Source organism: Ranitomeya variabilis, chromosome 5 (genome assembly GCF_051348905.1).
Source record: "Ranitomeya variabilis isolate aRanVar5 chromosome 5, aRanVar5.hap1, whole genome shotgun sequence".
In the NCBI taxonomy this organism is placed as follows: Eukaryota; Metazoa; Chordata; class Amphibia; order Anura; family Dendrobatidae; genus Ranitomeya; species Ranitomeya variabilis.
Window position 1 is genome coordinate 675,562,752 of NC_135236.1, and position 24,724 is coordinate 675,587,475.

At 47.1% G+C, this 24,724-nt stretch overlaps 4 protein-coding genes across 4 annotated transcripts in view; 1 reads left to right on the forward strand and 3 right to left on the reverse strand.

Moving 5' to 3' along the window:
• LOC143777006 (E3 ubiquitin/ISG15 ligase TRIM25-like) overlaps window positions 1-24,724 on the reverse strand; it is a 334,722-nt gene that overhangs the window by 82,298 nt on the left and 227,700 nt on the right. The window lies entirely within an intron of this gene.
• On the reverse strand, window positions 7,069-7,522 carry LOC143774085 (histone H2B 1.1-like). The gene has a single exon (XM_077261381.1). It carries the CDS (start codon window positions 7,477-7,479, stop codon window positions 7,099-7,101), a length of 381 nt encoding a protein of 126 aa, XP_077117496.1. The 5' UTR covers window positions 7,480-7,522; the 3' UTR covers window positions 7,069-7,098.
• Window positions 7,793-8,215, forward strand: LOC143774086 (histone H2A type 1-like). The gene has a single exon (XM_077261382.1). It carries the CDS (start codon window positions 7,799-7,801, stop codon window positions 8,183-8,185), a length of 387 nt encoding a protein of 128 aa, XP_077117497.1. The 5' UTR covers window positions 7,793-7,798; the 3' UTR covers window positions 8,186-8,215.
• Window positions 14,412-16,566, reverse strand: LOC143776993 (uncharacterized). The gene is made up of 6 exons (XM_077266880.1): window positions 16,490-16,566; window positions 16,326-16,400; window positions 16,132-16,218; window positions 15,818-16,031; window positions 15,565-15,724; window positions 14,412-15,453 (listed from the first exon to the last, which is right to left on the reverse strand). The coding sequence occupies exons 1-6, from the start codon at window positions 16,532-16,534 to the stop codon at window positions 14,436-14,438; spliced, it is 1,599 nt and encodes a 532-aa protein (XP_077122995.1). The 5' UTR covers window positions 16,535-16,566; the 3' UTR covers window positions 14,412-14,435.

Consider the following 24,724-nt stretch of genomic DNA (forward strand, 5'->3'; position numbering starts at 1 on the left):
TTTTCTCAGACCCTCCCATCTTGACAGCACAGAGGCAAGGGGTGCTGTCACAAGAAGTGCAATGTTTGTGAAGATGGTAAGGGAGTACCTTGCAGATCGTACAAATGTATTCCATGATTCCTCTGTGCCTTTTAATTATTGGGTATCCAAGCTGGACCACGTGGCATGAACCGTCTCTCTACGCCTTGGAGGTCCTGGCCTGCCCTGCTGCTAGTGTTCTGTGAGAGCGGGTTTTTAATGCCGCTGGTGGAATTATAACAGATAAGCGCATCCACCTGTCAACTGAAAATGCTGACAGGCTGACTTATAAAAACGAACAAGGGCTGGATTGGGAAAGACTTCTGTACACCACCAAGTGAAAACAGCGAAACATAACCTCAAAAACATTCTTTCTTTTGGGGAGGTGTATTCTCATGCACCTCTTCACAACCACACATGGGTATACGCTTCTAGATTTGGTCTGTTTGTTGTTATTCTCCTCCTTTTCCTCATCATCCAGAACCACTAGATGACCAGGGTGAACGTGCTCTGTACTGTTATAGGCCGGTGAATTTTAGGCATGGGGGCTGTGAAGGCACTATTTCATTTAGTAAAAACAGGACCCCACATTGGGGAATTGGGCATTATATTACATTGGGCCTACTTCTTAACTCTGTCTTCTGCAATGTGTCCTTTAACTGCCACTAGATGACCAAGGTGAACGTGCTCAGTACTGTTATAGGCCGGTGAAGTTTGGACAAGGGGCCTGCAATGGCACTAGTCTATTTTTAAAAAAGTTACTCCCATTAGGGAATTGTTTGGCAGCTCATGCACTGCATTACAAGTCTCAGAGACACACACCACTACATTGGGCCTACTTCGTAACTCTGTCTCCAGCAATGTCTCTTCTTTAACTGCCACTAGATCACCAGGGTGAACGTGCTCTGTACGGTGACTTTTGGGTACGGGGGCTGTGATGGCACTAGTTTATTTAGTAAATAAAGGACCCCACATTGGGGAATTGGGCATTACATTACATTGGGCCTACTTCATAAGTCTGTCTCCTGCAATGTGTCTCCGGCGGCCGCAAAAAAAAAAAAGGAAAGCGTGATTTGCCATTTAATTTCTCTCTCTTCTGATGTGATCGCTCATCAGAGGAGAGAGTAATAGGGTCCCCGATCGCCCCTCGATACTTACGGGTGTCTCCCGATGTCCATGGGTCCTCCCGCTTCCTCCCCCCATGGGCGTCGCCATCTTTACACGAAAAAATGGCGGGCACATGCGCCCACTGAGATCTGCCGGCGGTACTCGCCAGATCTCAAGGTCTCGGCTGCCAGGGGTAGCCGAGACCCCAAAGAACATAATTCGGGTTGGTTCTTACCGACGCGGTTTTGCAATCGCCGCTACTAACAGTGTAGCAGTGGCCGCAAAAACAAAGTCCGATGTGCCATGTAATTTCTCTCTACTCTGATGTGATCGCACATCAGAAGAGAGATTAATAGGGTCCCCGATCGCCCCTCCCCCCTTACTTGCCAGTGTCTCCCGGCGCTCCTCGGCCCTCCTGCTTCCACCGGTGGGTACCGCCATCTTAATCAGGGAAAAATGGCGGGCACAAGCGCAGTGTGCCCGCTGAGATCTGGCCGCAGGCACCTGGCAACAATAGAAAGATTTTTCCTTTTGGTTCATTTTGGTCACTGTGATAAACCCTATCACAGTGATCAAAATAAAAAAAAATTGTAAATATCCCACCCTTTAACATCCCCTTAGTAAGGGAAAAATAATAAAACAAAGAAAATGTATTTATTTCCATTTTCCCATTAGGGTTAGGGTTGAGGCTAAAATCAGGGCTAGGGTTAGGGTTGGGGCTAAAATTAGGGTTAGGGTTGGGGCTAAAGTTAGGGTTAGGGCTAGAGTTGGGGTTAGGGTTAGGGTAAGGCTTCCCTTCCCGTTTTTGCAGTCCCAACATCAGAGCCGTGGCTGGGTCTTTATCTTCCTTTATTCGGTGTGGTTGTGCTGAATATAACTTGGCAGTGTGCACAGATGGTTGTTCAGCAATAGATGCTGTGGAATCACTACCCGATAGCACAGAAGTGAGATTCAACATGATGGCACTGAAGATATTTTGTGTGGTTGAGTTCATAAGGGCCAAGATTAGATAGTGTAGCAGGAATAGATCAATCCTACAAAAGGAGACTGAATGGATCTTTCATTAAGGCAAGTGAGCGCTGATGATCCTGTAAGATCCACACACCGTCCCCACAAGAACTGACACCGCTGATTTCGGGTTTGTTTTGGACGTACAGATTTTATAGCCAATATTTTCCTGTATGACATCAGTGTACAAAGGATATGGTTAGGTCAGGCAGTGGGTATAATCCTGTCACTATTGGGTTGTCACAGTGGGACTGTGGTTTATAACATGCTGTGACTGGCACTTACTGGTCCAGAATCAGGTCTTACACCCTCCTCTCCCCCAACCTCCATGTCCTGTAGTGGGAGGTGCTGAGTAATAAACCCACAGTAAGGTGACCACACGTTCATATTTGTGACCTGTGATGGGCACCGGGCATTAGATGAGTATGGTGGGCAGATGCTGCTCCTAGTGGTAGCATTAGTGAACTACAGTATGACCCTATGTTACTGCACCATCCTCATATCCCATGTGGTGGCACAGTATGGTGTATATGGGAGAGATATCCAAATATATACAGCCCCCATATAGCGCTTCTTCCCACTCCCCATCCATACAATGTATATAAACCCCCAAAATGAGCTGTATGTTGCCATGTACTAGTGTATTCCTCTATTATCATAGCGCCATTTATTCCATGTGAGGAGGGGTGTACATAATAAAAACAAGCACAATAATCCTAAACAATACAAGTCAAGACTGGTCCAGGAGAGAGGACCCTGCCCGTGAGGGCTTGCAATCTACAAGGGATGGGTGAGGATACAATAGGTGAGGATAGAGCTGGTCGTGCAGCGGTTTGGTCGATCGGTGGTTACTGCAGGTTGTAGACTTGCCGGAAGAGGTGGGTCTTCAGACTCTTTTTGAAGGTTTCGATGGTAGGCGAGAGCCTGATATGTTGTGGTAGAGAGTTCCAGAGTATGGGGGAAGCACGGGAAAAGTCTTGTATGGGATTGTGGGAAGAGGAGATAAGAGGGGAGTAGAGAAGGAGATCTTGTGAGGATCGGGCGTTTGCATGTAGGTAAGTACCGGGAGACGAGGTCACAGATGTATGGAGGAGACAGGTTGTGGATGGCTTTGGTGAGGGTGGAGCTGGTTGTGCAGTAGTTTGGTGGATCGGTGGATACTGCAGGTTGTAGGCTTGTCGGAAGAGATAGGTCTTCAGGTTCCTTTTGAAAGTTTCCACAGTATGCAAGAGTTTGATGTGTTGGGGTAGAGAGTTCCAGAGTAGGAGGGATGCACGGGAGAAACCATGTATGTGATTGTAGGTAGAGGAGATCTTGTGAGGATCGGAGGTTGCGTGCAGATAAGTACCGGGAGATGAGGTCACAGATGTATGGAGGAGACAAGTTGTGGATGTCTTTGTATGTCATGGTTAGGGTTTTGTACTGGAGTCTCTGGGCAATGGGGAGCCAGTGAAGGGATTGACAGAGGGGAGAGGCCGGGGAATAGCGGGGGGACAGGTGGATTAGCAGAGTTTAGAATAGATTGGAGGGGTGCGAGAGTGTTCGAGGGGAGGCCACAGATCAGGAGGTTGCAGCAGTCAAGGCGGGACATGATGAGGACATGGACTAGGGTTTATGTTTATGCCCAAGTACTGCCATATAGCATCCATGCTATGCTTTATAAGCCCATATAGTGCTATATGATGACTTCTTATAATACGGCCATCACGTTTACCCTCCATATAGCGGGATTCATATACTAATGTATAACCGCCATAGTGCTGTATTACCCCCCACATCCCGCTGTATACATCTCTAAATCCTCCATATCCTATTTTGTGCCCCATGTATTATGGAACCCCTAGGCTCACATTGCGTTAGTGCCATCCATTTAACGGATGCCCTAAATCTTTTTTTCTACAATCGCGCTAATGCATGGTAGCATTGCTTTGGCATTTGTTCGCTGTGCATAGACCACTATTGCTAACTTGTCCGTTTGCTGTGCATTAGACCTAACTTACCTGAAGTGGTAGACTGCGCTCGCGAGGGCGTCACAAAGTAACGCATCATCGCTAATGCATGCCGATTTTGACATGCGTTAGGATAATATATGGCAATGGGTGTGTTAACGGATTCCCCCAACGCAATGTGAGCCTATAGTTCTGTGTGCCCTGAATATACTCCTGTATTACTCCATATAGTGTCCTAAACCCCCATATCCTGCTGTATACCCCCATATGGCTATATTATCCTCCATGAACCCCCATATACTGCTGTATACCCCCATATCCTGCTATATAGCCCCATAGTACTATATATCCTCCATGAATCCTCATAACCTGCTATATACCACTTCATAACCTCCATACTGTGCTTTTCTCATGTAGCTCCTGCTTCAATAAACAAGTGATTGGCTTCTCCATTAAAGGAAACCTGTCACCCCAAAATCGAGGGTGAGCTGAGCCCACTGGCATCAGGGGCTTATCTACAGCATTCTATAATGCATTCTGTAATGCTGTATATAAGCCCCCGATGTATCCTGGAAGGTGAGAAAAAGAGGTTAGATTAGAGATTAGATTATACTCACCCGGGGATGTCCCGCTGCGGTCCGGTACGATGGGCGTCGGGTTCCGGGGCCTCCCATCTTCTTACAATAATAATAATAATCTTTATTTATATAGCGCCAACATATTCCGCAGCGCTTTACAGTTTAACAGTTTCAAACACAACAGTCATAGGTAACAATGTTAACAATACAGCAATAAAGCAAAATAAGACGACCCTGCTCGTGAGAGCTTACAATCTACAATGAGGTGGGGAGATACAAAGTACAGGTGTGTATTTACAATGATGTATTTACAATGATGGTCCAGCCATCTTCAGGGGGTGGGGGGTAGATGAGATAGTGAATGGGCTACACACACAAACATAAAATGACTGATTAGGGAACGTGATAGGCCGCTCTGAACAAATGAGTTTTGAGTGAGCGCCTAAAGCTATGCAAGTTGTGGATGGTCCTAATATCTTGGGGTAGAGCATTCCAGAGGATTGGCGCAGCACGGGAGAAGTCTTGGAGTCGGGAGTGGGAGGTACGGATTAGTGCAGAGGTTAGTCGAAAGTCGTTTGCAGAGCGCAGCGGTCGGCTAGGCCGATAGACAGAAATGAGGGAGGAGATGTAAGGGGGTGCAATGATGTCCTCTTCTTGTATTCACGCTACGGCTCCGGCTCCGGCGTACTGATTTGCCCTGTTGAGGGCAGAGCAAAGTACTGCAGTGCGCAGGCGCCGGGAAAGGTCAGAGGGGCCCAGCACCTGCGCACTACAGTACCTTGCTCTGACCTCAACAGGGCAAATCAGTACACCTGCGCCGGAGCGTGAATGCAAGAAGAGGACGTCATTGTAAGAAGATGGGAGGCCCCGGACCGCGACACCCATCGTACCGGACCAGCAGCGGGACCACTCCTGGGTGAGTATAATCTTACCTCTTTTTCTCATCTTCCAGGATACATTGGGGGCTTATCTACAGCATTACAGAATGACATAGATAAGCCCCTGATGCCGGTGGGCTTAGCTCATCTTCAATTTTGGGGGTGACAGGTTCCCTTCAATGACAATGTGAGATTCAGACCTAAAAATAGATCAGTCTTTAGTTCATCATTGATCAAAAGCCTCCACTGTTCTGGGGAGCGACGGGTGCGTAATATCAGGGGAATATAATAAATGTGATGTTTGTTTCTTATTTGTAATTTTTTTAAGGTTTAACAACAAAAATCACAATAATAAAACACGATGCAGCGACGAGCCCGGATGTAACGTGAGAGAGAAAGAAACTAACTACCAGCCGTTGGGCGGGAATTTCATATTCAGCGCTCAGCCAATCAGCACTCAGTAGGGCTATGGCTCCGCCCACAGGGTCACTTCCCCGGAGACACTTGGTGTTAACCCTTTAGTGCCCGATGTTTCCAGCTCCCGCAGAGCAGACTGCAGCCATCCGGGCACCGGGCGATCACCAGCCCCTCCCCCAGCAGCAGGAGCTGCGGCTTCTCCTCACATGTGGGCGGAGCACAGAACTGTTGGGGAGTTTGCATTTCCCGCACTTTTTCCTGTCATTTTCCCGCTTTTATCGCGAGGACTTTACATCTAGTCACAGACCGGAGTCCTCCCCGGTGACCTCCTGCTCGGATCAATGGCGGCGTGAGACCGAGAGAAATCACTGGGATCATTACTGGTCAGGGGAGCAAAGGGTTATATCCAATGTATACCCCCATATAGTGCTATATATCCTCCTGTATACCCCCATATAGCGTTCTATACCTCCATACTGTTCTTTGCTCATGTATCTCTTGTGATAACAAATGATCGGCTTCTCCATTAGTGACAATGAGAGATTCAGACCTAGAACAAGATCACAAGCAACGAAAGTGTTCAAAGAAAGCAGATACAGTATGTAACACTGTGTGGAATATAAAGACGTGACGACAAGATGATAAAACATGATCAAATGAAGATGATATGAGCCTGGGACACCTCATAGAATCCCATGGTTTGCAGTATCATCTCTAAGCCGATGACACTCAGATCTGCCTATCTGGATCAGACCTCACCTCCTTACTCACTAAAATCCCACAATGTCAGTCTGCTGTTTCATTCTTTCTGCTCGCTTTCTAAAACTGAACATGAACAAAATTCACTCTCTTTCCCCATTTCACTCTGCCCCTCCACCTGACCTATCCAGCAATACCAATGGCTGCTCACTTTCCACAGTCCCACATGCTCGGTGCCTCCAGGTGATCCTCAACTCTGCCCTCTTTCAAGCCACATGTTCAGGCTGGTGGTAGAGTATGTTTTCTGTAACATATTTTGCAGATCATCCCTTACAATGCTGGTCAGTGCAGCAGGACACAGACAAGCAGCCACAGCTCTGATGTAGACAGGGTGGGTGGCTCTTAGAAGGGCCTTTGGGTTGTGGGTGCAGAGCACGGAGCAGATCACTTGGCGCTGGTGTACTTGGTGACGGCCTTGGTGCCCTCAGACACGGCGTGCTTGGCCAGCTCTCCGGGCAGCAGCAGGCGCACAGCGGTCTGGATCTCCCGGGAGGTGATGGTGGAGCGCTTGTTGTAGTGAGCCAGGCGGGAGGCTTCCCCTGCAATGCGCTCAAAGATGTCATTGACAAAGGAGTTCATGATGCCCATGGCCTTGGAGGAGATGCCGGTGTCAGGGTGGACCTGCTTCAGCACCTTGTACACATAGATGGCATAGCTCTCCTTCCTGGTCTTCCTCCGCTTCTTACCATCCTTCTTCTGAGTCTTGGTCACAGCTTTCTTGGAGCCCTTCTTGGCTGCTGGTGCAGACTTGGCAGGATCAGGCATGATGAGAGCAGAATGTTCTCTTCACTGGAAAAGAAAATAATGATCCTGCTCCTCCCAGAGCAGCCGTATTTATAGATCGGCCATGCAAATGAGCAATGCTGTCAGATCACTGTTCTATTTGGTGAGAAAGTCATGTGACCAATGTTAAGTCATGATTTCCGCCCTCTGCAGCCCATTGGTGTTTCCACAAGCCTTGTTTGCATTTGTGACTTCAAATGCAGCCAATGGCAGGAGAGGAGGCGGGGCAGCAGCAGGTTATAAAAGGCGCAGGAGACCGCACAATAGCCTTCTCTATCTGCTGATATCTTTGAGCTCTGTGATGTCTGGACGCGGCAAACAAGGAGGGAAGGTCCGTGCTAAAGCCAAGACCCGCTCATCCCGGGCAGGACTGCAGTTCCCGGTTGGTCGTGTGCACAGACTTCTCCGCAAGGGTCACTATGCTGAGAGGGTGGGTGCCGGTGCTCCGGTCTATCTGGCTGCTGTGCTGGAGTATCTGACCGCTGAGATCCTGGAATTAGCTGGCAATGCCGCCCGGGACAACAAGAAGACCCGCATCATCCCCCGACACCTGCAGCTGGCCGTGCGCAATGACGAGGAGCTGAACAGGCTGCTGGGTGGGGTGACCATCGCCCAGGGGGGCGTCCTGCCCAACATCCAGGCCGTGCTGCTGCCCAAGAAGACCGAGAGCAGCAAGAAGAGCAAGTGATCAACACTGACCCCGTATCATCCACACAACCCAAAGGCTCTTTTAAGAGCCACCTACACCGTCACCACCAGAGCTGACGCCGCCGATCTCTAGTATGATTTTCTGTATTTTCCAACCACGAATTAGTCATGGCCAAAAGTATTCACACCCCTGCAATTCTGTCAGATAATACTCAGTTTCTTCCTGAAAATGATTGCAAATACAAATTCTTTGGTGTTATTATCTTCATTTAATTTGTCTTAAATGAAAAAACACAAAAGAGAATGAAACAAAAAGCAAAACATTGATCATTTCACACAAAACTCCAAAAATGGGCCAGACAAAAGTATTGGCACCCTCAGCCTAATACTTGGTTGCACAACCTTTAGCCAAAATAACTGCGACCAACTGCTTCCGGTAACCATCAATGAGTTTCTTACAATGCTCTGCTGGAATTGTAGACCATTCTTCTTTGGCAAACTGCTCCAGGTCCCTGATATTTGAAGGGTGCCTTCTCCAAACTGCCATTTTTAGATCTCTCCACAGGTGTTCTATGGGATTCAGGTCTGGACTCATTGCTGGCCACCTTAGAAGTCTCCAGTGCTTTCTCTCAAACCATTTTCTAGTGCTTTTTGAAGTGTGTTTTGGGTCACTGTCCTGCTGGAAGACCCATGACTAGTGTTGAGCGATACCGTCCGATATTTGAAAGTATCGGTATCGGAAAGTATCGGCCGATACCGGCAAAGTATCGGATCCAATCCGATACCGATACCCGATACCAATACAAGTCAATGGGACTCAAGTATCGGACGGTATCCCTGATGGTTCCCAGGGTCTGAAGGAGAGGAAACTCTCCTTCAGGCCCGGGGAACCATATTAATGTGTAAAATAAAGAATTAAAATAAAAAATATTGCTATACTCACCTCTCCGACGCAGCCTGGACCTCACCGAGGGAACCGGCAGAGTTGTTTGCTTAAAATGCGCGCTTTTCCTTCCTTCTGTGACGTCACAGCTTCTGATTGGTCGCGTGCCGCCGATGTGGCCGCGACGCGACCAATCACAGCAAGCCGTGACGTAATTTTCAGGTCCTTCTAGGCACTCAGTATTTTAAAATTACGTTCCGGCTTTGTAATTGGTCGCGTCGCGGTCACATGGGCGACGCGACCAATCACAAGCCGTGACGTCACGGGAGGCAGGAGACGCGCGCATTTTAAAATGCGCGCGTGTCCAGCCTCCCGTGACGTCACGGCTTGTGATTGGTCGCGTCGCCCATGTTGGCCGCGACGCAACCAATCACAGCAAGCCGTGACGCAATTTCAGGTCCTTCAGTATTTTAAAATTACGTTCCGGCTTTGTGGTTGGTCGCGTCGCGGTCACATGGGCGACGCGACCAATCACAAGCCGTGACGTCACGGGAGGCTGGACACGCGCGCATTTTAAAATGCGCGCGTCTCCTGCCTCCCGTGACGTCACAGCTTGTGATTGGTCGCGTCGCCCATGTGACCGCGACGCGACCAAACACAAAGCCGGAACGTAATTTTAAAATACTGAATGCCTAGAAGGACCTGAAAATTACGTCACGGCTTGCTGTGATTGGTCGCGTCGCGGCCACATGGGCGGCACGCGACCAATCAGAAGCCGTGACGTCACGGAAGGAAGGAAAAGCGCGCATTTTAAGCAAAACAACGCTGCCGGTTCCCTCGGTGAGGTCCAGGCTGCGTCGGAGAGGTGAGTATAGCAATATTTTTTATTTTAATTCTTTATTTTACACATTAATGTTGTTTCGATACCGATACCCGATACCACAAAAATATCGGATCTCGGTATCGGAATTCCGATACAGCAAATATCGGCCGATACCCGATACTTGCGGTATCGGAATGCTCAACACTACCCATGACCTCTGAGGGAGACACAGCATTCTCACACTGGGCCCTACATTATGCTGCAAAATTTGTTGGTAGTCTTCAGACTTCATTATGCCATGCACACGGTCAAGCAGTCCAGTGCCAGAGGCAGCAAAGCAACCCCAAAACATCAGGGAACCTCCGCCATGTTTGACTGTAGGGACCGTGTTCTTTTCTTTGAATGCCTCTTTTTTTCTCCTGTAAACTCTATGTTGATGCCTTTGCCCAAAAAGCTCTACTTTTGTCTCATCTGACCAGAGAACATTCTTCCAAAACTTTTTAGGCTTTTTCAGGTAAGTTTTGGCAAACTCCAGCCTGTTTTTTTTATGTCTTGGGGTAAGAAGTTGGGTCTTCCTGGGTCTCCTACCATACAGTCCCTTTTCATTCAGACGCCGACGGATAGTACGGGTTGACACTGTTGTACCCTCGGACTGCAGGGCAGCTTGAACTTGTTTGCATGTTAGTCGAGGTTCTTTATCCAACATCCGTACAATCTTGCGTTGAAATCTATTGTCAATTTTTCTTTTCCGTCCACATCTAGGGAGGTTAGCCACAGTGCCATGGGCTTTACACTTCTTGATGACACTGCGCACGGTAGACACAGGAACATTCAGGTCTTTGGAGATGGACTTGTAGCCTTGAGATTGCTCATGCTTCCTCATAATTTGGTTTCTCAAGGCCTCAGACAGTTCTTTGGTCGTCTTTCTTTTCTACATGCTCAATGTGGTACACACAAGGACACAGGACAGAGGTTGAGTCAACTTTAATCCATGTCAACTGGCTGCAAGTGTGATTTAGTTATTGCCAACACCTGTTAGGTGCCACAGGTAAGTTACAGGTGCTGTTAATTACACTAATTAGAGAAGCATCACATGATTTTTCTAACGGTGCCAATACTTTTGTCCACCCCCTTTTTTATGTTTGGTGTGGAATTATATCCAATTTGGCTTTAGAACAATTCTTTTTGTGTTTTTTTCATTTAAGACAAATTAAATGAAGATAATAATAACAAATAATTTGTGTTTGCAATCATTTTCAGGAAGAAACTGAGTATTATCTGACAGAATTGCAGGGGTGTCAATACTTTTGGCCATGACTGTAAGCCAATTTCTGGTTTGAGGCCGGCAGAATTGCCTACAAAGGATCCAGACTTGCTAAACGCACACAGCATTCCATTCTGACACATGCTGCCCTGTGCTTTACTTGAAATATATCCCCTGATAAACCCCTTTTTATATACAAGGGGGAAAATGCATTGGGATGGGGTGCTCTACCCAAAGAGGACCCTTTTATACTACCTTTTGACTATTGGTTTCTGCAGCAAATTTCTAGCTAATTTTACTTTGGATATGATGTAGAATATTTTGTAGCAAAAAGGAAAGGAAAAAAGTTCCAGCACCAGGAGTCTCTTCATAAAATCTTCAGTACTTTATTCCCATGTCAAGAAAAAAACCATCATGCGGGGACACAGCCCCTAATCGCCTGACACGTTTTGAACAAAGTTCTTAAGCATATGAATAATACATAAAAACATCTTTATATACCCATTGTGTACACAGTGGACATAAGCTGCGATAGATTATATTGTAACGGATGCTCAGCTGTGACACATGACATACACAGGTTGTACTAGATGTTATTGTAGTATATGCTCAGATGTGACACCCAGCACTAAGGCTAGTTTCACACTAGCGTTTACTGCATTACGTCGCAAATCCGTTTTTTTGCCGAAAAAACGGATGCGTCAAAAAATTGAAAAACGGTGACAAACGTATGCCACGCATCCAGCATTTCGACGGATCCGTCGCAAATCCGCTAAACGTTTCCGTCGAAAATACTGGATGCGTTGCATACGTTGTATCCGTTTTACCATCCGTTGTATCCGTTTTTCCGACGGATCCGTTTTTAAAAGGGGAGGCTCCCAAAATTTGATTGGCTACTGGAAAATTTGAAAAACTATATAGTACTGTATTTACAGCCCATCTTTGTGGGTTTTAGTTTTGTGGCAGCGATGGAAGGTGTTCTTGGGAGGATTGCTAGTTTGGTTACCGACGTTATCTTTGAGACAAATCGCCTGGATATCATAGTGCGGGAGAAGGAGGCGGCAGCGGAAAGGCGTAGGATGCTTCTGCAGCAACGGAGACGAAGACGAATGTGGATTCATCCGATTAATCAACTACGGATGACCCGGGGTGTCCAGTCCACTCTGTACCTGGAGTTGCGGCACAATCCACACAAATTCCACAACTACGTGCGGATGAGGATTGAACATTTTGATTTTTTGCTTGCAAAACTGGAGGATGTCATCCGAAGACAGGATACAAGGATGAGGCTTGCCATCACACCGGCGGAGCGGCTGATGGTGACCCTGCGGTAAGCCTCTTTTTTTTATTTCATTGCTGATATTGAATGTTATATTACATGCTGCAGAAAATACTGCGCTGGCATATTGCGCACTATTTTCTGCAGCATGTAGTTTTGGTTTTCTTGGCGGACATTCAACTGCTTTATTTAAATGTCATTGCTGATATTGAATGTTAACAGACTGCAGAAAATACTGTGCTGAAATATTGCGTTGCATTTTCTGCAGTTTTTTTTTTTTTTGGTTTTTTTGGGTTTGATGACATGCAACTGCTTTTTTCCTGTCATTGGTCATTTTGAATGTTATATTACATGCTGCAGACAATACTGCGCTGACATATTGCGCACTATTTTCTGCAGCATGTAGTTTGTGTTTTCTTGGCGGACATTCAACTGCTTTATTTAAATGTCATTGCTCATATTGAATGTTAGATAACAGACTGCAGAAAATACTGCGCTGAAATATTGCGTTGCATTTTCTGCAGTTTTTTTTTTTTGGGGTTTTTTGGGTTTGATGACATGCAACTGCTTTTTTCCTGTCATTGGTCATTTTGAATGTTATATTACATGCTGCAGACAATACTGCGCTGACATATTGCGCACTATTTTCTGCAGCATGTAATTTGGGTTTTCTTGGCGGACATTCCACTGTTTTTTTACACCGGATTCATGCTGGTTTTATTGGGTCTCCTGTCATTTTAAAAAAAATTAACAGTGCCATATTATAAAAAATTGCACAGACAAACAATTTTTAACATTTTTTTTTTTTTTTTTTTTATAAAGTTTCCTAGCTACGGGTGAATCTATGACTTCGCTCCATTATCAGTTCAGGCTGGGCATTTCAACTATCTCTGGAATAGTGAAGGACACATGTCGGGCTGTTTGGACCACTTTGCAACCAGAGTATATCCCCCAACCATCCACGGAAATCTGGTTGCGAAGTGCTGAAGAGTTTCAGCAAATTTGCAATTTCCCTAATTGTGTGGGTGCAGTTGACGGGAAACACATAAGGATTGCGAAACCGGCAGGAACAGGATCGGAGTATTATAATTATAAGAAGTATTTCTCCATCGTCCTTATGGCTATTGCAGACGCCAACTGCAGGTTCCTTGCCGTGGACATTGGAGCGTATGGACGGTCCAACGATTCGCAAGTGTTTAAAAACTCTCCGATGGGTCGTTGCCTTTATGGAGAGAGCTACGATTTCCCGCCAGCCAGACCACTGCCAGGAACAAATGACCCAGCCCTGGAATATGTCTTTGTAGGTGATGAAGCCTTTCAACTGTCGCTGCACCTACTGAAACCGTACAGTAGCCGGAACTTAAACCATACCAAGCGGGTCTTTAATTACCGGCTTACTAGAGCACGAAGAGTAGTGGAGTGTTCCTTTGGCATATTGACGGCGAAGTGGCGAGTTCTGCTGACGGCTATCAAGCTGAAAACAACAACTATAGACGAGGTAGTTAAAGCCTGTGTGGTGCTCCACAACTTTGTCCTGTCAAAGGAGCCCGTTTCTTTGGATGATGAAGAGTTGGAGACCACCTTGTGGGACTACCGCAGCAGCTCGGTTCGCTCTACAAGTTCAGTTACAAGGATGAGGGACCAGTTTGCCGATTATTTTGTCTCACCTGTCGGGCGGATCCCGTGGCAAGACATGATTGTGTAACCTGTTTCCCATGTGTAACCTGTTTCCCATGTGTTTTGGTTATGTAAAAAAAGTGTTTCTGCCCCCCCCCCCAAAAAAAAGGCCCAAAAGCGTGGTTTTCTTGCTAGTAAAACCATTATGTTATACCCTTTACATGTCTGGTGTTTGTTTTTATTAAACCTTTTTTTATTATATTACCTTAATAAATCCACACACACACAAAGAGTAGAATTGTAATCCGAATTTTATTTTAACTTTTTTTTTTTTTTTTTTTTGTTTTGCAAAAAAAATATATATATATTTTCCAACATTTTTATAGAAAAATTAGAACATTTTTTAGAATCTTATTTACACACTTTACAAATTTTCAAAGTGTTGGGTGGAGATATGAGAGGAGGATGTGCCGGAAGGTTGGACCACGTCGATAGGTGGGGAAACCCTACTTGTTTGGGGTGCAGTGGAAGTGGGGGTTAAACCAAGAGGCTGACCAGAGGGGGGTGGTGTTGGGGTAGGTGGAAGAGAAAAGTTCAGTAAGGAAAACATTGGGGAAGTAATTTGGTCTAGGGGCCGGGATTGTTGTGGGGACTGGGTCGGGTATTGTGACTGGGTAGGGTAGTGGGAGTGGCGTGGGGTTTGGTAATGGTGCTGGTGTGGGGATTGGAGCTGGGTTTGGTAATGCTGCTGGTGTGGGTATTGGGGCTGGGTTTGGTAATGGGGGGTATGGTGTGGAAATGGGGCCTGGTGTGGAATTGGAGTGGAGGTGCGGTGAGGTGTGTGGGTCGATTCATTAATGGCCTGCAGTGCAGCATTATGGCAGGTATTCATTACCCGCATCTGTTGCTCAAAAGAAAGCTTCTCCATGCTCATGAGCATGGATTGGAAAAAAAGGTTGGCCGGATCGGGACTTACAGCTGAATGCAGCCTATCCAAGCGACTGCTGGTTTCCTGGCTTGTTTCACTGATGCGTGATTGCACCATGTTGAAACCAGCAGTCACTTGCTCTCCCAAAATTTTGAAAGAGCCTTGGAAGGATGCATTCAGGTGTAAGAACTCAGGAGCATAGCTCCTTTCCTGACCCCTCTGGCGCTGCCGCCACGAACCTAATGGTGGTGTCGAGGTGGCAGGATCAGAGGGGTGGGGTAAAGGGAACGCTAACTGTTCAGCATCAGATGCGAGCAATGAAGCCTGCAATAATGCTCCACTGCTTGGGGCGGATGAAGTGGAGGGGACAGAGGGGTCAGAGGAGAGGACAGAGGGGTCAGAGGAGGGGACAGAGGTGTGGGGCCTACCGACGTGGCCCTCAGTGGCGGACTCAGGAGGGATCGCTCCAGAGGGCGCAGAGGAAGATGCAGGCGCCCGGTGGCTGGAGAAGGTGCTGTGAAAGAAAAAACAAATGAAATTAATACATTGGAATGAAAAAGCCCTGACTGAAAGCAAACTAAGTAGACAGGTTAACATGGTTATTAGTGGGCTGTAGAATACTTACACTCTGCTTAGCATTGTTCGCCTCAGGAAGGAGAGGGCCTGGCCATATTTATATTTGCTCCTCTTCCTTCCTGCAGAGCCACTCGGGGCCTTCATCTCATCATTGAATTCCCTCTTAAAGCGATCCCTCAGTGACCGCCACCGCTTCCTAATCTTTCCAACTGTGAAGACAAGAATCAAAAGAAAAAACCAAAAATTGGTAAATGCAATACATTACAGTCAGCTCAAAACATCACTGGAAAGTGAATACTTACCTAGTTTGCTCTGCTGCTGAGGATGAAGGCTCTCCCGCCTTGGAAACAGGTTGCGACACACTTCGTCCCAGAGCCGACGGGTGACACCGGTATCAGCATGCCTGCGGTCAGCCATGTTCCACAGCGGCTCCCGCTCGCGAACCTCCTCGATGAGACAATCGATGTCAATGTCATCATCATCATCCTCCTCTTCTGCGGGAGCACGCTGTGAAGCCTGTGTCAAAAAAAAAAAAAAAAAGGAAAACAAACAAATTAGTACACTGAAATACTAAAGTACCAATAGAATCCCCCTCCCCCCCAAAAAAAAAACTCACTGATGGCCGACCGTGGCGACGAGTCCGCCGACTCTGGGACTGTCTGGGAGAGCCTTCAGCGGCAGCAGCAGGAGCAGCAGCAGCAGCCTGAAATGAAGGAAACAAATTCTCAGTTAAGGTAGGCAGGTGTTTAGTAATCTGTTTTGTGTATGGTGCAGTGTGATGTGCGAAGCAACTGTTTCACCACTACTTACACTTGGTTCCTCCTCCACTTGCATCTCTCCACCCGTCTCGCCCCCTTCTGACAGCTCCTCATCTGATTCAGCTTCCTGTTGAAACATAATGTATGCATGTAGTTATCCATAAAAATTTAATTTAAAGAAATTTAAAAAAAAAAAAAAATTTTGTGTTAACTTACCGATACACGCTGTTGCTGTGGAGGAGGGCTGTCAGAAGAGGACATCGTTTTGTGGTCCTGGTGGGCAGTGGCTGTGTCCTGGTGGGCAGCGGCTGTGTCCTGGTGGGCAGCGGCTGTGTCCTGGTGGGCAGCGGCTGTGTCCTGGTGGGCAGCGGCTGTGTCCTGGTGGGCAGTGGCTGTGTCCTGGTGGGCAGCGGCTGTGTCCTGGTGGGCAGCGGCTGTGTCCTGGTGGTTCTGTAAGTTAAAGACACACTTGCAATCTGCTCGACACATTGAAGTAGCAGATTGGGGTCTTCAAAACTTACTTCTAGCTCTTTAGCTGTGGTCCTGGTGGGCAGCGGCTGTGTCCTGGTGGGCAGTGGCTGTGTCCTGGTGGGCAGCGGCTGTGTCCTGGTGGGCAGTGGCTGTGTCCTGGTGGGCAGCGGCTGTGTCCTGGTGGGCAGCGGCTGTGTCCTGGTGGTTCTGTAAGTTAAAGACACACTTGCAATCTGCTCGACACATTGAAGTAGCAGATTGGGGTCTTCAAAACTTACTTCTAGCTCTTTAGCTGTGGTCCTGGTGGGCAGCGGCTGTGTCCTGGTGGGCAGTGGCTGTGTCCTGGTGGGCAGCGGCTGTGTCCTGGTGGGCAGCGGCTGTGTCCTGGTGGTTCTGTAAGTTAAAGACACACTTGCAATCTGCTCGACACATTGAAGTAGCAGATTGGGGTCTTCAAAACTTACTTCTAGCTCTTTAGCTGTGGTCCTGGTGGGCAGCGGCTGTGTCCTGGTGGGCAGTGGCTGTGTCCTGGTGGGCAGCGGCTGTGTCCTGGTGGGCAGCGGCTGTGTCCTGGTGGTTCTGTAAGTTAAAGACACACTTGCAATCTGCTCGACACATTGAAGTAGCAGATTGGGGTCTTCAAAACTTACTTCTAGCTCTTTAGCTGTGGTCCTGGTGGGCAGCGGCTGTGTCCTGGTGGGCAGTGGCTGTGTCCTGGTGGGCAGCGGCTGTGTCCTGGTGGGCAGCGGCTGTGTCCTGGTGGTTCTGTAAGTTAAAGACACACTTGCAATCTGCTCGACACATTGAAGTAGCAGATTGGGGTCTTCAAAACTTACTTCTAGCTCTTTAGCTGTGGTCCTGGTGGGCAGCGGCTGTGTCCTGGTGGGCAGTGGCTGTGTCCTGGTGGGCAGCGGCTGTGTCCTGGTGGGCAGCGGCTGTGTCCTGGTGGTTCTGTAAGTTAAAGACACACTTGCAATCTGCTCGACACATTGAAGTAGCAGATTGGGGTCTTCAAAACTTACTTCTAGCTCTTTAGCTGTGGTCCTGGTGGGCAGCGGCTGTGTCCTGGTGGGCAGCGGCTGCGGTCCTGGTTTATCTGTTATATGTATAATGGATCTATAGTTAGACCACCCCCTGAACTAGGTAATGTTCAATGATAAACACCCTACTAAAATGATGTCAGAAATGTTCATACAGGTGAACACCAAAACCCCCCCAAAAAGTTGCACGTTATACCATTCATTTCCATGTCCCAAAAAACAAAATTTTTTAATGTTAACACCATGAAAAAATATATTTGACACATTTTATTTAAAATAAATAACCTCTCCCCCCCCCCAAAAAAAAAAAAAATACTTTACAGGTTAACCTTTATTAAAAAAAATGAGCCCTCAACCAACCCTGTATTGCATGTGTAACCATTGGTACATACACCAGTTTTAAATTTACCTTTATGAAATAATACTACGGACATTTTTTTAATAAACATTTTATTATAATTTTTTTTTTGCACTTTTTTTTTTAAAAATCACAAGGAGCTGACATGCTCTTTATTTTAAATACAAGTACTTCAACTGCAAATGGTTATAACTGTAATAAAAAAAAATTCAACACTTTTATTAAATAGAAAAACCCCACACTCACACATTCAAACCACAAGCTGCACACCGCTAGACTTTTTTAAAAAACACATCAGATTTAAAAAAAAAAAAAAAAAAAAAAAAAAAAAAAAATTTAAACCACATGCTGCACAGACCACTATACAGTCAATACATCAGAAAAAGGCAAATAACCAATTATACAGCATGGACAAATGCACATGCCATCAACAAGACGTACCCAAAAAACATGCATGGTATGTGTCCACATTCAGGATCGCATCAGAATTTGGGCAGGATTTCCCATCAGTATTTGTAAGCCAAAACCAGGAGTGTAAAAATTAGGTAAAGTATAATACGAAAACAGGCACACTTTTGCTTTTATCACCCACTCCTGGTTTTGGCGTACAAATACTGATGGAAAATCCTGACCACATCCTGATGCAATCCTGCACATGGACACATACCCTCCCACATGAACAGGCATAAAATTGGCAAAGGCATAATATGGTGCAGGCACATGGTACAAAAGCACACAGCCGTCCAAAAATGCACACATACACATGCACGCACATAGCTTTATGCAAATACACATATGTACAACAAAGGCAGAAAGGTGAAACCAATCAGAAGACGCATACACACACACATTACACACACATACAAAAGGCTGACAATCCTTTGGCTGAAGCAGCAGGTCTTCACAGTGGCTGGCATCATGGTGGATCTGGACTCTAGCATGGCACTGGCTGGTGCAGGACGATGGCAGGCCTCAGGTTCTCTTCAGGTTTTAAGCTCTTGCTGTAGTCAGTAGTACCTCATACACACAGAAATGCACAGGCACACAGATGCACACTAAAATTGCAATACTCACACTGGCTATGGTGGCTGGAGTCTTGTAGCAGGATGTCTGGAGTCTTGTGGCAGGATGGCTGGAGTCTTGTGGCAGGATGTCTGGAGTCTTGTGGCAGGATGGCTGGAGTCTTGTGGCAGGATGGCTGGAGTCTTGTGGCAGGATGGCTGGAGTCTTGTGGCAGGCTGGCTGCAGTCTTGTGACAGGCTGGCTGGGGTCTTGTGCTTGGCTGGGGTCTTGTGGCAGGCTGGCTCTTGCTGGCAGGCTTCTTTGCTTCTCTGTGTCTTGCTGGCATATGTGGGGTTCAAGGCCCAGGCCAGGTTTATATAGATTTGGGGGTGTCTGACCAATTGGCAACAAAATACTTCTTCTGAGCATGCTCAGTGTAAAAAAAACGTATTGCAGCGCTGCATTGCGTCGTACGACGTGTCCCGACGCATCCGTCGCTCATAGGCTTCCATTGCAGCCAACGACGTATGCCGCAGGATGCGTCGCGACACGTTTTTTAGGCGGAGACAAAAAACGTTACAATCTACGTTTTTTTGAGACGACGTGTCGCCAAATTTCGACGCATCCGTCGTAAAACGTACACGACGTATGCCAATCCGTCGCCATACGTCGCCAATACAAGTCTATGGGAAAAAAACGCATCCAGCAAAAAGTTTTGCTGGATGCGTTTTTTCTGAAAAAAGACGTTTTGAAACGTAATGCAGTTAACGCTAGTGTGAAAGTAGCCTAATAGACTGCAATGGATGTCATTGTACCAGAAGCTCAGCCGTGACGTATCATATACAGGTTGTATTGGATATTATTGTTGCAGATACTAAGCGGTGATGCACAACACACAGGCTAATCCATAGAGTTGTTATATTGAGTCAGTAGGGATATCTCTCACAAACTGATTTTGTGTGGATAAGGAGGCGATAATCTGAGTAGGCGCCGTGATTTTCTGGTTGGCTGTCTCACATTTGACTTTGTAATGAATGTAAACCAATCATGTCAAGCAACAGGTGTACATGGTTTTACTTAATGGAATGGGTATATAAGGATGTGTTTATGCACTGTCCATATGCCTATGACTAAGAACTTTGTTCGAAATGTATCAGGTGGTTAGGGGCTGTGTCCCCGCATGCTGTTTTTTTTTTTCTTGACGTGAGAATAAAATACTGAAGATTTTATGAAGAGACGCCTGGTGCTGGAACTTTTTCCCTTTCCTTTTTGCTGTTGCTATTGAGTGGTATCCAGCCACTTGTTCCTGGCACCTGTGTTCATTTGGATTCCGGTGAGGCACCACTAATCCCTTTTCCTCTTCCCTGTGATGAGCAAATACCATATTACCATATTATATGGGTAGCTCTGTGGTTACTGGTTTTCCAGTGCCCTACTAACTAACCATGTCCTACACGTGTTCCTAGATACCCCATGAGCCGTTAGGAAGGGTGGTACAATCTTATATATTGTGCATATTTTTGCTTCTATGTACCAGGCTGTATACAGAGATTTATTGGGATCCATGTTATGTATCCAGGATGATTATAGTAGTGTGGTGATTTTAATTTGTTTTAATATGTGTGCCAATAAAGTGGATTTTGTGTTATACTATTATTTGGTGGTGTGCATATTATAGTAGTGTCTTTTTCTTTTGCTATTTTCACTGTAATGAGCGAATATACTCGTTACTCGAGATTTCTCGAGCATGCTCAGGTGTCCTCCGAGTATTTTTGAGTGCTCGGAAATTTAGTTTTTCTTGCCGCAGCTGAATGATTTACATCTGTTAGCCAGCATAAGTTCTTGTGGGGGTTGCCTGGTTGCTAGTGAACCCCCACATGTACTTATGCTGGCTAACAGATGTAAATCAATCAGCTGCGGCAATAAAAACTAAATTTCCAAGCACTAAAAAATACTCGGAGGACCCCCGAGCATGCTCGAGAAATCTCGAGTAACGAGTGTATTCGCTCATCACTAGTTAGAATATTTTATAGTTGGTACTCACAATTGACATTGAGGTTGATAGTGTTATGGTCTGCTGTATCTATGCTGGGGTGGAATAAGGGTAGCCAGGGCCCCCGGGCATGTGATGGGGTCATGCGACGGGGTCATCATATACCTGAACCAGATTACATACCTCCCAACCGTCCCGGATCCAGAGGGACTGTCCCGATTTTGACAGTCAGCCCCGCGATCCCGGGCCGAACATTAGTTGTCCCGCACTGGTTGGGAGGTGTGTAAATCACCTGGTCAGCTCCCTGAGCCCCTGCACCCGCAGAGCAGCACACCACATATTGGCTGCTCTGTGCGCACAGGACCTGTGATGAAGTCACAGGATGGGAGGAGTCAGGGGGTCACATGATAGGGAGGACCTCCGTGTACAGGACTCTGCTGGTTGTCATGGCGCTGGAGGAGGGTAACACGTATGTGTGAGGTCAGGTGTTTACAGTGTGGATGTAGCATAGCCGTGTATGTACGAGGTGTATGGATCGGAGCAGCGTGTGAAAGGTGTATGGATCAGAGTCGTGTGTGTAAGACGTGTACGGAGCAGAGCCACGTGTGTACGAGGTGTACAGAGCAGAGCCATGTGTGTACAAGGTATACGGAGTGGAGCAGCGTGTGCAATGTGTATGGAGCGGAGCCGTGTGTGTATGAGGTGTAGGGAGCGGAGCCATGTGTGTACGAGGTGTATGGAGTGGAGCCATGTGTGTACGAGGTGTATGAAGCGGAGCCGTGTGTGTACGAGGTGTATGGAGAGGAGCCGTGTGTGTGTAAGGTGTACGGAGCGGAGCCGTGTGTGTGCAAGGTATGCGGAGTAGAGTCGTGTGTGTAAGACGTGTACAGAGCAGAGCCACGTGTGTATGAGGTGCACAGAGCAGAGCCACGTGTGTACGAGGTGTGCGGAGCAGAGCCACGTGTGTACAAGGTATACGGAGTGGAGCAGCGTGTGCAATGTGTATGGAGCAGAGCCGTGTGTGTACAGAGCGGAGCCGTGTGTGTGCAAGGTATATGGAGTGAAGCAGCGTGTGCAATGTGCATGGAGCGGAGCTGTGTGTGTACGAGGTGTACGGAGCGGAGCTGTGTGTGTGCAATGTGTACGAAGCGGAGCCGTGAGTGTACGAGGTGTACGGAGTGGTGCCGTGTGTGTACGAGATGTATGGAGCGGAGCCATGTGTGTATTAGGTGTACGGAGCGGAGTCGTGTGAGTGCTAGGTATACGGAGCGGAGCAGCGTGTGCAATGCGTATGGAGCAGAGCCGTGTGTGTACGAGGTGTACGGAGTAGAGTCGTGTGTGTGCAAGGTATACGGAGCACAGCAGCCTGTGCAATGTGTACAAAGCGGAGCCGTGAGTGTATGAGTTGTACAGAGTGGTGCCGTGTGTGTTCGAGATGTATGGAGCGGAGTCGTGTGTGTCCAAGGTATACGGAGCGGAGCAGCGTGTGCAATGTGTATGGAGCAGCGCCGTGTGTGTGTACGAGGTGTACAGAGTGGAGCCGTGTGAGTATGAGGTGTATGGAGCGGAGCCATGTGTGTACGAGGTGTAAGGAGTGGTGCCGTGTGTGTACGAGATGTACGGAGTGGTGCCGTGTGTGTACGAGATGTATGGAGAGGAGCCGTGTGTGTGCAAGGTATACGGAGCGGAGCAGCGTGTGCAATGTGTATGGATCGGAGCTGTGTGTGTACGAGGTGTACGGAGTGGTGCCGTGTGTGTACGAGATGTATGGAGCAGAGCCGTGTGTGTACGAGGTGTACGGAGTGGTGCCGTGTGTGTACGAGATGTATGGAGAGGAGCTGTGTAACTTTGTCCCTCTCTACCTTCCTCGAAAGTTGGGAGGTATGAGATTATACCACAAAAATAGTTGCTGTGTGAAACTATAACCTTGCAACCATCTATTGATCTAGTCAATTTACCCTTCAGTTAGGAAGAAAAACAAAACACAATACTATCACCATAAGTGCCAGCATTCACAGGAGATCTGTGCTTAGTATGCATTGTCTGTGTAGAGGTTAGGCTAGGTTCACATTGCGTTAGGGCAATCCGTTAAGCGCATAGCGCTAGCGGATTGCGCTAATGCAATGTATCTATAGGGATCGCGTTTGCCGATCCCGCTAGCGCAGATCCTCGATCTGCGCTAGCGAGGAACGGACCTCGGGCGCACCTCGGACGCTGCAAGCAGCGTCCGAGGTCCGTCAGAAAATAACGGCACATCGCTAGCGCGTGCCGAAAATGGCATGCGCTAGCGATGCGCTAGAGATCAGATTCACATTGCCGTCAATAGGTGCGCTAACGGACCCATTGCATGGCGTTAATTGCGACAATTTCGCCATGCAACGCAGTCCGTTAGCGTTAACCCATTAACGCAATGTGAACCTAGCCTAATACAGTGATCACTGGTGACATTATACACAGGACCGGTGTATATAGTATACAGTGTATAGTGTCAGTGTATAGGTAACACTGACTCACCAGTGACATCTCTAGGTGAAGTCCTTCATCTTTCATCCAGCACAGACTGCCATCACTTCATCCAGCCAGGACTTGTCTCTGCAGGAAATAACACAGTTATCTCGAGCTCCGCTTGCAGTACACATTGCTTAATTTTTCCCAACTTCTGCATACACCACATGAAGAACAAAAGGCAACATAGTGTCACTCTACACAGTAACAGGACCGCCCCCCATTTAAAACAGTGTCCTCAAAAAATAAAATAAATACATCACTGCAGTAATAATATCCCTTAATTAGCCCCTGTGGTAATAATAATATTCCCCATCCTGACCCCCGTGTATCTCATTCCTGGCTCCAGCCATATGTTCTCCCATACTGCCCTCATGAGTATGCATCCTGCCCCATATGATCTCCCCATCCTGCCCCATCTGTCTCCATTGTATCCATCCTGCCCATATGATCTCCCAATCCTGCCCCATCAGTCTCCATCCTGCCCCATGATCCTGCACGATCTGTCTCCAATCCTGCCCCCATGTCTTTCATTCTGCCCCATGTGTTGTGAATTTGCTTTTTGCTCCCTCTAGTGGTTACTAGTTTTTTGACTCTGGTTTTTCTGTCATTCCTTTTATCCGCACCTGGGTCGTTACTTAGGGGTGTTGCTATATAAGCTCCCTGGACCTTCAGTTCAATGCCTGGCAACGTAGTTATCAGAGCTAGTCTGCTGTGCTCTTGTCTACTGATCCTGGTTCCAGTTATATCAGCTAAGTCTGCCTTTTGCTTTTTGCTATTTGTTTTGGTTTTGTATTTTTGTCCAGCTTGTTCCAAATCTATATCCTGACCTTTGCTGGAAGCTCTAGGGGGGCTGGTGTTCTCCCCCCGGACCGTTAGACGGTTCGGGGGTTCTTGAATTTCCAGTGTGGATTTTAATAGGGTTTTTGTTGACCATATAAGTTACCTTTCTTTATTCTGCTATCAGTAAGCGGGCCTCTCTGTGCTAAACCTGGTTCATTTCTGTGTTTGTCATTTCCTCTTACCTCACCGTCATTATTTGTGGGGGGCTTCTATCCAGCTTTGGGGTCCCCTTCTCTGGA